Source organism: Girardinichthys multiradiatus, chromosome 22 (assembly GCF_021462225.1).
Source record: "Girardinichthys multiradiatus isolate DD_20200921_A chromosome 22, DD_fGirMul_XY1, whole genome shotgun sequence".
Classification (NCBI taxonomy): Eukaryota; Metazoa; Chordata; class Actinopteri; order Cyprinodontiformes; family Goodeidae; genus Girardinichthys; species Girardinichthys multiradiatus.
Window position 1 is genome coordinate 15,769,358 of NC_061814.1, and position 16,635 is coordinate 15,785,992.

Below are 16,635 nucleotides of genomic sequence, written 5' to 3' on the forward strand. Positions count from 1 at the left end.
GGGAGCAGGCAGAGGCATAAATCCAAAAGGCAAGGCAAGGTCAAGAACAATGATCAGACAGGAAGGAACGCTGGATATCTACTCACACAATGGCTTTCAAAAATCTGGCACCGTCTGCTTGTCAGAGTCAGTATATATCAGGGAAGACACAGGTGCTTGGCATTCCACAGATTGCACTACACTGCAGCAGCCACCAGGTGCATCTCATCAGCTGATTGCAGCCAGGGAGACAGGGTAGAGCAGACGTGCCAGAATCATAACATTGAACAGTGATCCATGAAATGTTCAAAGCTTGAAATACTTTTATATAGCCTAACCCTGCTTTAAACATCTTCAAAACTTTCTCCCCGACTTGTCTACTATGTTCCTTGGTCTTGATGATGTTAGCAAATGTTCTCTAAAAAACACAAACTCTGAGGCCTTCACTAAATAGCTTAATTCAGACTGAGAATAAAGATGCACTCTATTCATTAAGTTGGTGACTTCTTAAGCAGTTGGTTGCACTGTATTTTAGTTTTTTGTGTTAAAGGAAGCTGAATCAAATAACAAGCAACCCTCAGATTGTTTTTATGTGAAAACTATATATCCTGTATCTTCTGCTTTACAATTATGCACTACTTTGTGTTGGTTTATCACATAAAATCTTAGTTAAGTGAGGTGAAGTTTATGAGTGTAACATGTTGAAATGGTTAAAAGCTCAAAGGGATATAAATGTCACTAACATGTATGAGATGTTTCTGAAAATAGATGTAGTACCAATAAGAAAAATAAAGATTATTGTGTTATGCGGATGAGAGGAGGCTATAAGAAGCCCAGTGGAAGCATCTAACAAAAACGTCTTACCTTGAAGATACGTGTGTTGACCTAAACTTTCCAGCCTGCCGGTTTCTCTCGACCACTCCCCGAACATCTGAAATGCCACAGTCAAGTATTCATCTCAGTTGTGCATGCTGCATCTTCACATGTATGCAGGAGACTGCTGTGCAGGTTCACCCTTCACATGAACTAGTACTACGTTACCTACCTCTCATAGATTAGAACGGAGCAGATTTTTGTTCATGGTTCAACACTGAAATTTTCAAAATGTACACACTTTAATACAAACTAACAAATTTCTATTCATAATTGATGGATGTGTGGGTGGGTTGGTGGATGGATGGATGGATGGATGGATGGATGGATGGATGGATGGATGGATGGACAAACAGAAGAAATGCAGAAAGAAATATTGTTTTTTCATAGTATCATGAATTTCTCAATCAGCAGACATAATAGACACGCAATTATAAAACTACACAAAATACTTTGTGTTTGGCAGATAAATATCGTTTTGACATCTGATTAATCAGCTCTTTAGTTTAAAGACAATAAGTCAGGAGGTTTATTGTTAATGTGGATGTCATATTGCTGAGAAGGATATCAAATGACATAAAACTGAAGTAATATGGGAAACACACACAGATAAACACCCACATGGAGGAAAGCATGAGTGGGCAGAAATGGTCTACAGGGATAGGAGCGCTACATCACAGCTGCTTCTTGCTGGATCAATAGAAAGGCTTTTAACCACAGATAGAAAAAAAAAACACACTGCCCCCCCCCAAACACACACACAAATGAAGGGTGATTGATGTCAAGTTGTCTATTAATACAGCGGCTAGTGGAGTTGCAAAGCAATTCAATTAGGATTTCCTTGTCTTTAAAGCCAGCAAAGGGCTGAGACAAATCCAATTGACAAAGGCGAGTGGAAAAGAACAAGAGAGATAGATGAAGAGAGCCGGGACATGTGATAAACTGATGGGTGAATTGATAGCTGTAAATCTGTTACAGATCTCAGAAGCCTCTCACACAGAGAAAAACAAATAATGCACAGGTGCAAGCGCAAAGAGCATTTAAGATGCAGAAATACCCATTATTTGCACACAATCTGAACACCTGTGCAGGTGTGTTATGCATGAGCATGAAAGGACGGAGGGCAGAACAGCTGTAAGTAATCTCATCACGTTACATCATTAAGGGAAAGTTTAGACACATGCATGCACTTGTACCCAGCTGAACACATGCAAGGCAGTACAAAAAAGTCAAAATCAATTAAAGATTTGCGTCCTATTGAGCATTAAAGTGGGGAAAAACATTTTCTTCAGTCACTTGAGGCTGAGCAGCAGCAGCCAATGACATGCATCAATCATTCTTAATGGAACATTTCAATTGATTTCCAACATGAGTATTCAAGGTCAGAGCAGCAGCCGTTTCTGCTCTCTTCGCTGTGTGTTAGTGGGTGGGGGGGTGTTTAACAATAAATCAGGTCAAAAACTAAGAAAACAGGGAAATCTATTCTCCCAGGACACAGCATGATTCACAAATGTCCTCTGTTCACAAGTTCTTTCTTTCATATCTTCTCATCTATTTCACTGTATAAATCTGAACCCTATCACGACCCGCCATCACTTTCTATTCTAATACCAGGCACAAAATAAAGCCATGCGAGATAAACAGGGGCCATTAGGACACGGCTCAGACCTCAACAAGAGGAAATACCACAAAGTGTGTGAATGGACCAATTTGGCAGAGTCCAGGAAAAATCCAGTCTTTCTCAGCACTCCCTCCTTCGTTCTGTGTGTATTCAGTCCATTTTCGCTCTGAATTCACTTACAATTCTCACTGAGTGTTTGTTCTAGGAAACAAAGCAATCGGTCAATGGCGTATTGTTTGTGTGTCCAAGTGTGTGTTTTATAGTCTCCATAATGTTATTGTTTGGTTGTATTGTGATCAGTAAAGGAGTATTGTAGTTGGCTGGGATAGAGATATTGTAAGCAGGGCTAAATTTGGAAGAGCTGCATCGGTCAATGGGGAAGAAATGTATATTTAGATTTCCTTCGTTTGTTAACCAACTGTAACAAGCTTCGTTTTCTTGTCTGTGCAGCTGCCCATTGATTAATGCAAGATCTAAAAGGATTAAAAGAAAATAAATAAAGGAATTGCGGGGGGAAAAAAGAGGATTTTAAATACAAACTGTGATGAAAAGAGGAGCATGTTTATTGTCAAGCTGAAGGAGTTGATCAATACCCCACTTAAAAGAATAAATGCTGCCAAAAATCTCACCTAAAAATTTCTCCTGAAAACATAATTATAGGTCTAAATTTGAAGTACAAAAAACCCTGCATTTTAAACGAGCCTTGATTGTTACCGCTTATAAAGAACGCGTCAAGCTCTCATCCTAACCTCGGCATTAGATAAACTCTCAAACTAAATCTGACAGGATGACAATTACTGTGCTCTTAACTTGGCTTTGTGGCAGCTAGGATTGGTAGGTGCCCACTCCTCTGATTCTGCCACAAGATGAAAGAGGTGGTCCGACTTTTCTCCTGTACTCCAACACAAGCTCTGACTGAAGGGCTGAAACATTTAAGTCTGTCAGAGACTGGAAATTCAGTGAAAAGCTACATTTCTCACTCAAACATGTTAATAATACTGACCGTGGACATCCTATTGGGATGTATCATTCCTTAATTACTATATAATAATGATGATTAATGAACATTTAGGCAGAGGCCTAGGCATGCATAAAGAAATTGGCTGGGGGCTAAAATGGAAATAGGCCGATAGTAGCTTGATCAGCCGTGACCCCTGACCCGCTGCAAGGAACCTGAAAATCCTATATTTTGCTGATCAGTGAATGCTCCACACCTCAGAGCTTCAAGAGTGCAGAAAAAAACATTCATAGAAGTGGAGGCTTACTCATTCAGGCTTAGGGAGAGCAACATTTTCAGCAGAGAACAGAAAGGCTAAACTAAGAACAGAAAAGTGGCTGTGTTTTATCATTCTCAGCTTTCAGTCTCTTTCATTAACAAAACATGCTTGATTTGGAAAAACACATGGAGATTGCTGTTTTTGTAATGGTAACCATGCCAATAGCAAGTAAAGGCAGTTTAGAATGTTGAATCTTTAATTATTTTCTCTATTTTAAAGTAGCAAAATCCACTTTAACAAGCAACTGCTTTTACACAGGGTTTAATGTCACCTCTGCCACAAATATTAATGATGGCTCAAAGCAGTAAGACCAGAAAAAAAAATTATTTGCTGTTCCCATATTATAGGTATTAAAGACAAAAATGTAATACTGAATTGAATTACAGGAATTATAATTGGTACATCTTTAACTATAAATATATGAAATCACTTTACAGACTGCATTTATCTGTCCACACATGCTAAAACATTGCCTCTATCATATTAGACAGAGATGGCTGAAACAACAAATTCCTATAAAAAGAGCTTGAAATCAGTTTTGGAGAGGAGTTCATCTAACTTAATGGTCAGTGTGTGTGACGTTTATCTGGATGGAAATGTAAAATGAGAATGGGTTGTATGAAAAATCTAATTCTTAGAGAGTAAGAGTTTTTTTATTCATCTGGAACAAAATAAACTTCAACTAGGGGCTACAGCTATCAAATAATTATGGAATTAATGACTGAAACTATGGAATTAAAAGGTACAAATCTTCGGTTGTTTTGCCCTTTTAATATAGAGCATATTATTTTTTCCTATGTTTGATATAGACTAGAACATCTAGCTTTTTTATGTCTGTTTTTCTTCCCTTGGTACTGTCCGTTTTCCTCATTTCCAAGCACAAGATTGGTGTTGTGTGACAGTAATAATTGTCCCCGTGAAACATGAGATGCATTCAGCAAAATACACAAGTCACATGAATTAAACAAACATCATAATTAAAGCTCAAAGTGAATCAATTAATTGTTTCAGTCCCAACATTAAAATATATGGCACACGGTCATGCTTTCAAAACAAAAATTGATAGCTGTTCATGTGAATAATGTTTTATAGAGTTTATTTTTTTTTTTTAGTAACACTGCTTTATTTTCTGTCCAACAATGGCTGGAAATGCTTAAAAGGCATCAGTTTCATGTATGAAAATCACTGTTGTGGACATAACCTACAACAGTTATAATAGTAAAGTATTTTCTACTACCGATGTTCTTTTTCGACCATAAGTATTGGATCAGGTCTTGAACAAGGCATTTTGAAATGATAAGAATCTTTAATCCCTGATGAAATTTTGATACCTGCTGTTAATAATAATAATAATAATAATAATACCCAACTGGATTATGTCAGCAGCACACCTAGAAATTTGTGTGACTATTTTTTTTAATCCCTGCATATTTTCATTTGTGTGGCTTGTAAAACCGCATTGTAAACCATCCACATTATTTAATCGATCTAATGAATCTGGGTTTTCCTTGACGATGAAAGTGTATTTTATTGTCAAGACTGTATTGTTTGCTACAGCTTCCTGTCATGTGACTTGCTTTGCATGCTGTGCTCAGAGAGCTACCATTGTGGACGACAGGAGCTGAAAAACAAATCCTAAAATGTATAACGTTCAAATCAAAGGACCACATTTATGCAGCCAAAGAACAGCTTCTCCTGTAAAGTTTCTCTGCACACAACTGTCAGGAACTATGATGCAAAACATTAAGAGGTGAATTACCAGCACAAAGCCAGCCTTACTCTAGCAGTGAAGCAAACTGCCCTAGATGAAAGCATTATTTTAAGAGAAAGAGGTGAGCTAATTGAAGGTTTTAGCTGTATTTGTAGAGTCAGATATATATTTAGCAGCAAAAGGTTTCCAACAGAAACTTGTGTTGGGACAAAATATTTGTTGGTGTCAAGAAAACACAGACTGCAGAGCTTGCAATGTCATTGGTACGTGAGCTAAAAGGGAAAAAATCACAGTACTAACATAAGCCTTTGTAATACTGAAGGTATTTTGGTATTTTTCTGCAGATACATTGTTTTAATTTTGATGAAGTATTGGAATGCAACTCAGCATCACCATCGGCAAATGACTCTTCTGCTTTGGTAACAGGGACAAATAAATCATACCTAATATATTCAGTAGAAATCAGATATTTACATACACTGTTTAAAAAGATATTAAACATTTTGTCTCACTGCCTGACGTCAAGTCACATTAAACAGTTTCTGTTTTGCATTAGGTATGATTAACAAAATCCTTTTTATTTACCAAGTTAAGAGCTATATGGCACCACACCTGCAGATGTTTTTTACGACACCTCAAACAAACAGCTTGCTTGTACGACATCATGAGAAATTTTGTGTGTTTTATAGTCTCCATAATGTTGGGGTTGTTTTGCTCCAGGAGGGACTGGTGCACTTCACAAAATAGATGGCATCATTAGAAAGGACATTGTATGGAAATACTGAAGCAACACTAAAGACATCAGACAGGAAGATAAAGCTAGGAAAAAAAGGTCCACTTTTGTCTTTAGCAAATGCCAACTAGCTTACTGGGAAACTAATTGGTTTCATTCAGGTGAAGGCACCAGGTGAGTTATCTGCTGCAAGTAAAATTATAATTTGTTATAACCTCTTAATCGAAAGAACTCCAGTTGATGCAGATACTGTATAAGTCTTTGCCTCCTTACCATAGCTAATGTCCTCACCCTACTCTAATAAGACCCAACATCATTTGAAAAACGCTCCTTTCTAAAATCTTATTCTTAGTTGCAGTTAATGACAACTAGCAAAAATGTTGCATGATAATCACCTGTTCCGTTATTCTCCCATAACGCTTGATAACCATAGATGGTAACAAACCATCCAGACCCTGAAACAGAAAAGCTACCGTTTCCAACCAAAGATGCAAGACCTCAAATGTGTTTCTTGTTTTGGCCTCTCAGTGTCAGCTTGGGAGCACAGATCAATAAATCCGATGAGATGATATCAGCTGTAATAAGTTTTCAGCCATGATATTTTCATACAGACAAAAACAAAATTTGCAGTTTTCCCTTTGGAATGTGTTAATTTTAATGACAGAAAAAACATCCCTGCACATAATAGACTTGTTAAATTTATATTGAAAGGATACATAATCAAACACTAACCCATCTCACTGAAGGACAAAAGAAAAGCAAAGGCTTTTGCAGAAACAAAATTGTACATGAATAAATGTCAGCTAATGGAGCAAGGCAGAGATGGAGAGACAGGCAGAGGAAAGAAGACGATGAAAGGATACTCTGAATGGACTTCTCATTCCCATCTGATAGGAGAACTTCCTTCACGTCAGCAGAAATGGCAACCTGAGAGCCAGGGAGACGGAAAGAGACGGAGAAATTAAACAACACGGAACAAAAGAACAAAACTACAAGCACTCTTAGATGAAGCAAACATCTGAACGCACGCACACAATAATGACATGACCATATCTACAAAGCTTCACTCCTGGCAGCCTGGCCCACACCACCTTCCATCTCTCCATTTCTCCCTGCCATTTTCCTCTCTATCCTCACCCCATTTTTATGTCTGCATTATTTTAATCATTCAATCAAATCAGTCAATACTTTTATCATTGTGGCTAGCGGTGGGGGCCTGCTATCTTGCTATCACTCTGTTCAGTAATTGCATTGTGACAGGGGATGATGGCAAGCGCAGAGCCTTTTCATTTGACGCTGGGTGTTTATCAGGCCGAGCCATCACTCCGTTCGCCGCTGTCACTCTGCACTCGGCTCGCCGGGCCTGCCTGATGCCCTTCATATAACTTTGCAGTGCGGACTGCGAAAGACGAGGAGAAAGAGATGGAAGGAGTTGAGAGAATGGAGAGCTCCCACGTTTCGATGCGTGTGAGGGAGATGTAGATAGGGAGGGGTGTGTGCTCTGATATAAACTCAGCTTTTGTCATTCTCATGACAAAAGCTGTCATTACAAATACCTTTTTTATATCTGCAAGTGTATGGCCGCTGGTCTTTGTTAAAGCGCGCATCTGCGTCTCACGGTAGGTCAAATTTGTTGGCACCCTTGTACAGCTCTATAAAATAACTTCAAAAAATAATTTTGTATAGCAGTAACATAATCTAGCACTTGAAAACACAGAAATGTCATACCTCTTCCTTAAGAAATAATTGTTTTTTTACAAAATTATCAGCGGCACAATTATCAGCGCCCATACTGGCTGTTTAAACAAGCTAATACTTCATAGAATGCCCTTTGGGAATAGGAAACCAAGAATCCTCCATAGAGAGGGATCTTTGACCACTTTATTTGCACAATGTAGCAACCAATGATGTCATAATTTTGGCCCATTTAAATGTAATAAAGGCAATGACATAATAACTTTTAGATAATATAACAATCTCTCTGAGCCATCATAACATTTGGCCAATAATTGTGTAACACAATGACCACTGCTCTCTTCCTGAATTATTCAACATCCCACTAAATGATCTAGCTACCAAATGCACTTTACTGTATCTAACTTCGTACTTATCCATACATGACATTATTACATATATAAGCTATTGAAAAGTACTGCAAATAAAGATTTAGTGAGCAAAGTAATTCCCAAATTGGGTCTTACAACCACAAGTGCTCCAAAGTATGTATGAATGCCATCCACTAGCTTTATCTATTTTTGATGGAAAAACTGCACTAAAACTGCAAACAGATCTTGTATTTCCAAGAAGTCTAGTCCTATTCATGTGTTATTGCAGCTGCATTTATTGCGTGTTTCAAAGGATTTTCCTATGAGAGACCAATAATATAATAACATTATAAACAAAAAAGGTTTGTTACAGTATTGGAATTTGATTGCTGAACTGTGTGCCTGCTAATGTCAGCTCTTTGATGGCTGTTTTAGGGAATCTTATGTTTAAATTTGTTTGTCGACTAAATGAGTCCAATAATAGAATTATCCTACTGTTGACAAACATTAAATATAGTGCAGTAAGATATACATCCGTATATTAGAAACATTGGTATGACTGCCTACTCACAGATTCGTTTTGTTTTTTCTTTTATCCACTCTTATATTCCTTTTTATTCCTTTCTTTTATCATTGATTGTTTTGTTTTTTATTTGATCTGGACTACAAGTTTGTAATAAAATCTATCTATCTATCTATTGCATTATTGGGCAAAATTATTGATTTACTTGCATGTATTACATTATTGGCCATTATTACATTACTCCTGGGTTCTCTCTTATTCTCTCTTCTCTTCATCTCAACTTACAGGCTTTCTATAGGATTAAGGTTTGGGAAATGTGACGGTCTTGAGAAAAATTGTTTGATTTTGTTTTTAACAAACCATTTCTGTGGTCCGGCTAAAGGACCCAATGATATACAGTTTTTTGTTTTTTTTTTTCTAGATAAAATGAACAGATTTTTATTTTAAACATTCTGTTATGTCAAAGAGTTTATGATGCATCGTACTTTACCAAGGTTTCCAGAGCCTTTAGAAAAGGGACAGGCCCACAGCATCACTAAGCCTTCAACATAATAGTAGGGATGATGCACTTTTCCACAACATAATTATGGGTCCTCACCAATTTAGTGGACATTGGTTGAAAGAAATGGGCCACTGTGCATGTCATATTTATACACCATCAATTTACAATAGTAAAGCAAAAAGGCTTTAATTACATTTATTGATTGCATGTAATAGAAACAGCTGTGCCAACAGTGATTTTGTTAAAAACATACCCCCACTCCTAATTGAATGAGTCAGTGTGAGATTATGTTACTGCAACACATAGTTACCAGGGTTGCCAACACACGTCTCCACCTCTGGATAGGTTTAAACAGTATAAATAAAATAGGATGACTGTTTCTGTAGCCAGCATAATACAAACATGCATTTATCCACAGAAATAAACGCACAGACACACATGTTGAAACGCTGATAGGATGTTTGGGGGGGTCACTGAGTGAGGGTACTGGACGTCCCACCATTTACTACAATAAAGGATGACACCTTCAGGCTAAACCAGAGCACACAGCTGAAAGAACAGGAGTCCAGTTGGTCGATACCTGAGCCGCAATGTAACCTCAGCTAATATTATCATCATCAATGTAAGACCGCAAAGCAATAATTGTACTAACTAAACAAGATAGGCCTGAGAACAATCTGCCAAACTGATATTATGAAGGAACAGCAAAACGTGTTTCAGAACCTCTACTCCATTGTATTATAAATTTTGTCCAATACTTCCTGAAGCATTAGATTAAACAATTCTTGAAATGACGTTCCCTAATGAAATCATGTCAAGGTGTCAATTTAAGGTTTCCATTTCAAACTCAATTAGAAAACCACTTAGATTAGGTCAATCAATTCAAAGAACACATCCGACTTTTTGAAGTCAGAAAAATTAAATACTATATCCATATTATACTGTAGTGCTCACTTCAGCTGTTTGAGTTGTTTTTATTGTGATTAAAATCCATTCTGTAACAGGCTCCTGTCCCTGCAAACTACTGCAACTACTGCAGAAAAGATACTGACTACCACTAACCTCTGCATAGAAACAGTACTACCCTTTCATAAAAATTTCTTTATTCTATTTCAGATAAGCATTTTGTCTTGGTCTTTGTACTAGAAAGACGTTGGAAAGGCAATAAAGAATTAAAAACTGCCCAGAAAAAGGTTGTAGTGGATTATTAGTTTCTCTGGTAGACAAATATCTATAGGTTTTAGTCTATTATGACAGCAAATGTTCATGGCCAAAGTTTTAGAAAAGGATAGTGACATCATATCTTTCTACTGAATTTTACTGCTACAATAGCCCTGAGAATCAGCAGCCAAATGCTTGACAATATTTGTTATCATACTTGCATACTCATAGAAAAACCAAGAAAATGTGGGGAAAGTGGTGTCGGTGACGGATGGAGGGGAGGAAGAGGTGTGAAGGAAGGATTCCATCGCAGCCCACCGATGTCAAAACATGGTGTATTGACCACTAAGAGATAAAATTCTGCGTTTTACACACACACACTCATTGGCATCTAACAGATCGATGGGACGCCAAAGCCTGCTATGCGGAGGGCCCCTTAAGACTCTGACTAATAAGCCCTATAGCTGACAGACTGCAGGGTGTTTCCACATGTGTGGCATCCAAATGCTTGACAGCTTTTAACATAGTAGGTTTGTTTATTCGAGATTCGGCACTTTGGAAAAAGGTGGAGGTTTTATGTGCATATTTTTAATACAATAAGCTGCAAAATATTTTTAATCAATCCCAATAATCCTTCCCTATATCTACAGATGTAAAATAGGGTGAGGACACCCTAAAACAGCCTGAATGTTTTTCCCAACATTCTTGAACATGTATTTTTTAAATTTTCACAATTCGGGGAAATTCAAGTGATATCAATAAAAAATAAGCTTAAGAAAATAACTTTGAAATTATTCTGTAAAATAAAAGAAAGGTTCACACTATTTAAAGCTCAGGCATTTAGTTTGGTGCCCCTGACTGTTGAAGTGAAAGTGAGCACAGTGAAGATTGAAATAGCTGTCTATGGCGTTCAGAAACAAGATCGTGGCAGTTTAAGTTTCCAAAAATACTAAAAGGTTTGCTGCTATTCATATATGAAAATGCCTGCCTGTACAAACATAAAGAGAATGCACACATTTATCTTTCATAGGTGCTGAGCAAGGAAGAAACCTTTGCTCTACAAGGAAAACATGAAGGCCAGACTAAAGTTTGCCAGAGAGAACATCACAACGATGAGGATGTCTGGAAAATGTTTTTGGACAGATGGATTCAAGACTAAAATATATGGACGCAAGGGCCAAATACAGCATTCAGGGAAATTAACCTCATACCAACTGTGAAGCATGGAGTTGGAAGTGCCATGGTTTGGGGATGCGTTACAGCAGCAGGACCCGGTCAGCCCCATAAATGCTACAGTGCATCAATGTACTTAAAGAAAATGTCAACCAATCTGTAAAAAACTTCAAGCTGAAGCTGAACTGGACCCTGCAACAGGACAAAGCCCTTGATCTCTATTTGATGCTGTGCCAAACTATTCAGAGATGAAGTGAAGAGTGGGGCAAACCTTCATCAGATTAATGGCATGAACAGGTAGATTATCCATTTCAGCCAAAGTGGGTAAGAAAATCTCTTTTAGGTTGTAGAGTGTCCTAACTTCCTCAGTTAGAAAGCACAATTTTTGTTTATATCTTTTAAGAGTCAAAACAAGGTTATATTAAATAAAATTTAATAAAAAAGATTAAACATCTATATCTTGAAATTTCTTAATGAAGAACTGAATATTGAATTGACTGTCCCAATTTATCCACAACACTGGTAACCTCGTTCATGGTACTGAAACAAAGGCTTCCCATTATAACAGGACAGTACCAAAGGAAGACACGTTGCTGGTCGACTGTGCTGCATGTGAATGGGATTTTCTTACACATTATGGACTGGTATTTTAGGAAGGTTTTCTTTTTCTACAACAAACCCTCCCAGAAACAGTCTTCTTTTTTCTTTTAACTCATTTAATGTTAGAAACGATCAATTGTTTCTTGATGCAGAATCCAGGAAATATTCAACCAATCAGGAGCTACACTGTGAATCTGGAGGTAAACATTGAAAACAAATGAGTAGTTTTATTAAGCTGATGTGAGTACAGCGTTTGCATACCAATCCTCCTGGAGGTTGGCAAATCTAAATACGCATTCCAGCATGGAGCAATGATGGGATCTGAATAGATAAGGACAGACTGTGCTCATCGTGTGTGTGTATTGATCAGTGATAATTAGTTTTATTAGAGAAGCAGAGACACTTTTTCTTGCAGAAGTCTGATTTCGTGTGTGTGTGTGTGTGTGTGTGTGTGTGTGTGTGTGTGTGTGTGTGTGTGTGTGTGTGTGTCTGTCTCACTTACTATGAGCCCACCAAGACAAGTCATACCTCCTCCTAACTCGCACACTGCACCCCTGGGAGACAGAGAGAAGGGAAAAAGAGAAACGAGTTGGGGCGAGATTCACTTTAGTGAGGCAAAAAACAGCAGTTTAGTACTAACACACATGTGCTGTACAGTAGATCTGCACAGATATGGATAGACACTCCAGCTTACTACCCTACAAGCACAGGCAGATACACAAACAGTAAACACAGCGGGGAAAGAAATATCAATTCAACCATCAACTTGAAAGCTGAATGCTGAACACTGAGAAGCACAAGCTCAATCAGCAGGACATCTGAGTAGCGACACACACACACAGAGTCCTGCAGCTTGTCTGCTCATTCAACCCCTCTCTTCATCCCCTTCCTTCTTTCATCTCCCCAGCCCCTCCATCTCTGCCCCTGTCCTCTTTCATCCCCCTCCCCACCTCGCTCCCTTTCCTGCTGACCTTCACTACGCTGCTCTGATCAATAACCCTCTCTTCCTTGCCTCCCACCTCTTGAATGTTAAAGCAGGAAATCAAAGGGTGACGTTCCACCTTGAGTGGAAATCAAAAGTGCCTGGGAGCTCTTCAGCCGTGTGCCACAGGGCAGCCCGATGCTCGGCAGACAACAAGACGGGGAAAAGAGCAGGAGGTGCAGAAAATGTTCCGGTGTCAAGGTGGTAAATGTTTACAAGAAATAAAAACAGGTTTTCTACAATATATAGAGAATCTTATAGAGCAAACATCTCTTGAGTAGGCATGGGCCTGTATGAGATTCTCACACTATGATAACCTCACTGTTTTGTGGCATTTACAGAAAAATGTAAAACATGATTTCAGTGTTTTATTTAAAACAGGAAAGCAACAATTTTTCCTACTGCTACAGGCAATGCATTGAAACTATTTGGATTGCACCTTTCACATACACTGAAACAGAGATAAGACCCATTAAAAACACCAAATACGTCAAAACATTAGTAAATAGATTCAAACATCACATAAAAAAGAAAAAGAAACATGAATATCATCCATAAAAGTCGATAAAAAGCCAAGACACATGGTAATCTATTGATTAAGTGATCTTTGACCTTTGTTGGTTAAGCTACAGTAAACAGTAGTATATTTAGTCTTGATTTAAAGAAGCCAACAATAGTTGGTTCTAAAGCTGGAAACACTGATGAATAGTTGTCTGAAGACCTGAGGGGTCTACATCATCTATAGCTGACCAGAATACCTGAAATGTATTTAGGTCCAAGACCATTCAGAGCCTTATAGACCATCAACAAAATGATAAATTATATTATTTTACAAACAGGGAACCAGTAAAGGGCTCAAGGACTGATATGGGACAATTTGTTCTGGCGTTGGTTAGGACTCAGGCAGCAACATTTTGCATACGCTGAATCTGTTTGTAAAGATCCGTAAAGAAACCATTACAATAGTTGAACATATTCAAAATAAAAGCATGCCTTAGTGTTTCTGTGTCCTATTTTGGTAAGAATCCCTTTATTCAGGTAATGTTTTTAAGTTGGAAGTAGGCCAATTTGTAAATAAACTTAACTTAGTTGTGAAAATCTAGGTTTGGGTCTGTGATGACACCTGATTTAGTTCTGATCTCCAACTTTGCATACATGGGACAAAAAAACATTAGCTTCTGCCTTTCTTCCATTAAGCTGGAGCAAATTCTAACCCAACCATTCATAGATATTTTGGACAGTCTGACTCAGTGAATGAAGTGAGCTATGGACAAGTGGCGAGACAGAAATACAAAGCAGTATGTTATCAGCATGGCTATTGTAAGAGACATTGTAGTGATTGTCAATCTGAGCTTCTGGGAGATGTCAGATAAAAGTGGTCCAAGAATTGAAACTTGAGGAACCACATGGGTTTATCAGATGACACATTGTGACTATCACATAAAACCTGAACTACTTTATGACAGGCCTCGGACTTGGAGGAGCTGATCTTCATCCCATTCGCTTCACACTCGGCTGCGAACCGCCCCAGCGCATGCTGTAGATCTTGGCTAGAGGGGGCCAGCAGGACCACGTCATCTGCAAAAAGAAGAAACCCTCTGGTCCCCAAACCAGACCCCCTCCGGCCCTTGGCTGCGCCTAGAAATCCTGTCCATAAAAGTTATGAACAGGACCGGCGACAAAGGACAGCCCTGCCGGAGTCCAACATGCACCGGGAACAGGTCCGACTGTGTGCCGGCAATGCGAGCCAAACTCCTGCTCCGCTCGTACAGAGACCGTATGGCCCCTAATAAAGGGCCCCGATTCCATACTCCTGGAGCACCCCCCACAGGGTATCACGAGGGACACAGTCAAATGCTTTCTGCCGGTCCACAAAACACATGGACCGGTTGGGCAAACTCCCATGAACCCTCGAGTACCCTGCAGAGGGTATAGAGCTGGTCCAGTGTTCCACGGCCGGGACGAAAACCACACTGCTCCTCCTGAAGCCGAGGTTCGGCCGGACTCTCCTCTCCAATACCCTGGCATAGGCCTTACCAAGGAGGCTGAGGAGTGTGATCCCCCTGTAGTTGGAACACACTCTCCGGTCACCCTTCTTATGAAGGGGGACGACCACCCCAGTCTGCCAGTCCAGAGGCACTGTCCCCGACCGCCACGCAATGTTGAAGAGGCGTGTCAACCATAACAGCCCCACAACATCCAGAGACTTGAGGTACTCAGGGTGGATCTCATCCACCCCCAGTGGACAGCTCAGCCCCTCTCTTCACCCGAGTGTCTAAAACATGCGGCCGAAGGTCTGATGATACGACAACAAAGTCGATCATTTACCTCCTGCCTAGTCCAAGGCCATGGCTCTCGACCGGAAAAGGGTGGCTTGTCCTCTTCAGGTTGGAGGGGAGTTCCTGCCTCAAGTGGAGGAGTTGATATATCTCGGGGTCTTGTTCACGAGTGAGGGAAGAATGGAGCTGGAGATCGACAGGCAGATCGGTGCGGCTGCCGCAGTAATGGGGGCACTGTGCCGGTCGGTTGTGGTGAAGAGAGAGCTGAGCCAAAAAGCGAAGCTCTTGATTTACCGGTCGGTCTACGTTCCTACCCTCACCTATGGCCATGAACTTTGGGTCATGACCAAAAGAACGAGATAAAAGCGGCTGAAATGAGCTTCCTCCGTAGGGTGGCCGGGCACTCCCTTAGAGATAGGGTGAGGAGCTCGGCCATCCAGGAGGGGCCTGGAGTAGAGCCGCTGCTGCTCCACATCAAGAGGAGCCAGTTGAGGTGGCTCAGGCATCTACACCGGATGCCTCCTGGACGCCTTCCTCGGGAGGTGTTCCAGGCTCATCCCACCGGGAGGAGGCCCACGGGACAGCCCAGGACACGCTGGAAGGACTATGTCTCTCGGCTGACCTGGGAATGCCTTAGGCTCCCCCCGGAGGAGCTGGAGGAGACGTCTAGAGAGAGGGACGTCTGGGTGTCTCTGCTGAGTCTGCTGCCCCCGCGACCCGGTCCCGGATAAAGCGGAAGACGACGAGTACGAGTATTTTATGACAGTACCAGACAATCCTGCCCACATGTTATGATCAACAGTGTCAAACGCAGCACTGACATCCAGTAAAATAATATGTTGATTATTACAGTAATCAAAATGTGCTTAACTTTATTTCTTAAAACTATTTTTAAAAAGTAGCAGTAATAAATCACAAAGAACAGAGAATTAAGTTTTTGGATTTTTTTTTTGGTCAGCAGGTTTAGTAATTAGTGATTTGAAATGCATCCAAACAGACAGATTTGTCTCTTTTGTAATCAGGGTAAAAGGTTAGAAGCAGTTTTAAAATTGTAACTAATTGTAACAACTTAAGACCGACCCATCACTACTTTTATGCCTGTTCTTATATTCATGCCAATGTCATGCTTCCTTATTTATACTATTTTGTTTACAAAAGAACATGTGATTAATAAGT

The 16,635-nt window shown here is 39.7% G+C and overlaps 1 protein-coding gene across 2 annotated transcripts in view; it reads right to left on the bottom strand.

Annotated features, from left to right (window-relative positions):
* The window catches only part of camkmt (calmodulin-lysine N-methyltransferase), a 172,472-nt gene that overhangs the window by 44,299 nt on the left and 111,538 nt on the right, over positions 1-16,635 (bottom strand). For both annotated transcript variants that reach the window (XR_007035937.1, XM_047351038.1), the window contains exons 5-7: positions 12,701-12,752; positions 7,058-7,121; positions 844-910 (exon numbers count right to left, since the gene is read on the bottom strand). Coding sequence is in view for 1 of the 2 variants with exons in the window: in XM_047351038.1 (XP_047206994.1) it covers positions 844-910; positions 7,058-7,121; positions 12,701-12,752 (183 nt within the window). In the remaining variant the exon portion in view is untranslated. The remainder of the gene's footprint in view (positions 1-843; positions 911-7,057; positions 7,122-12,700; positions 12,753-16,635) is intronic.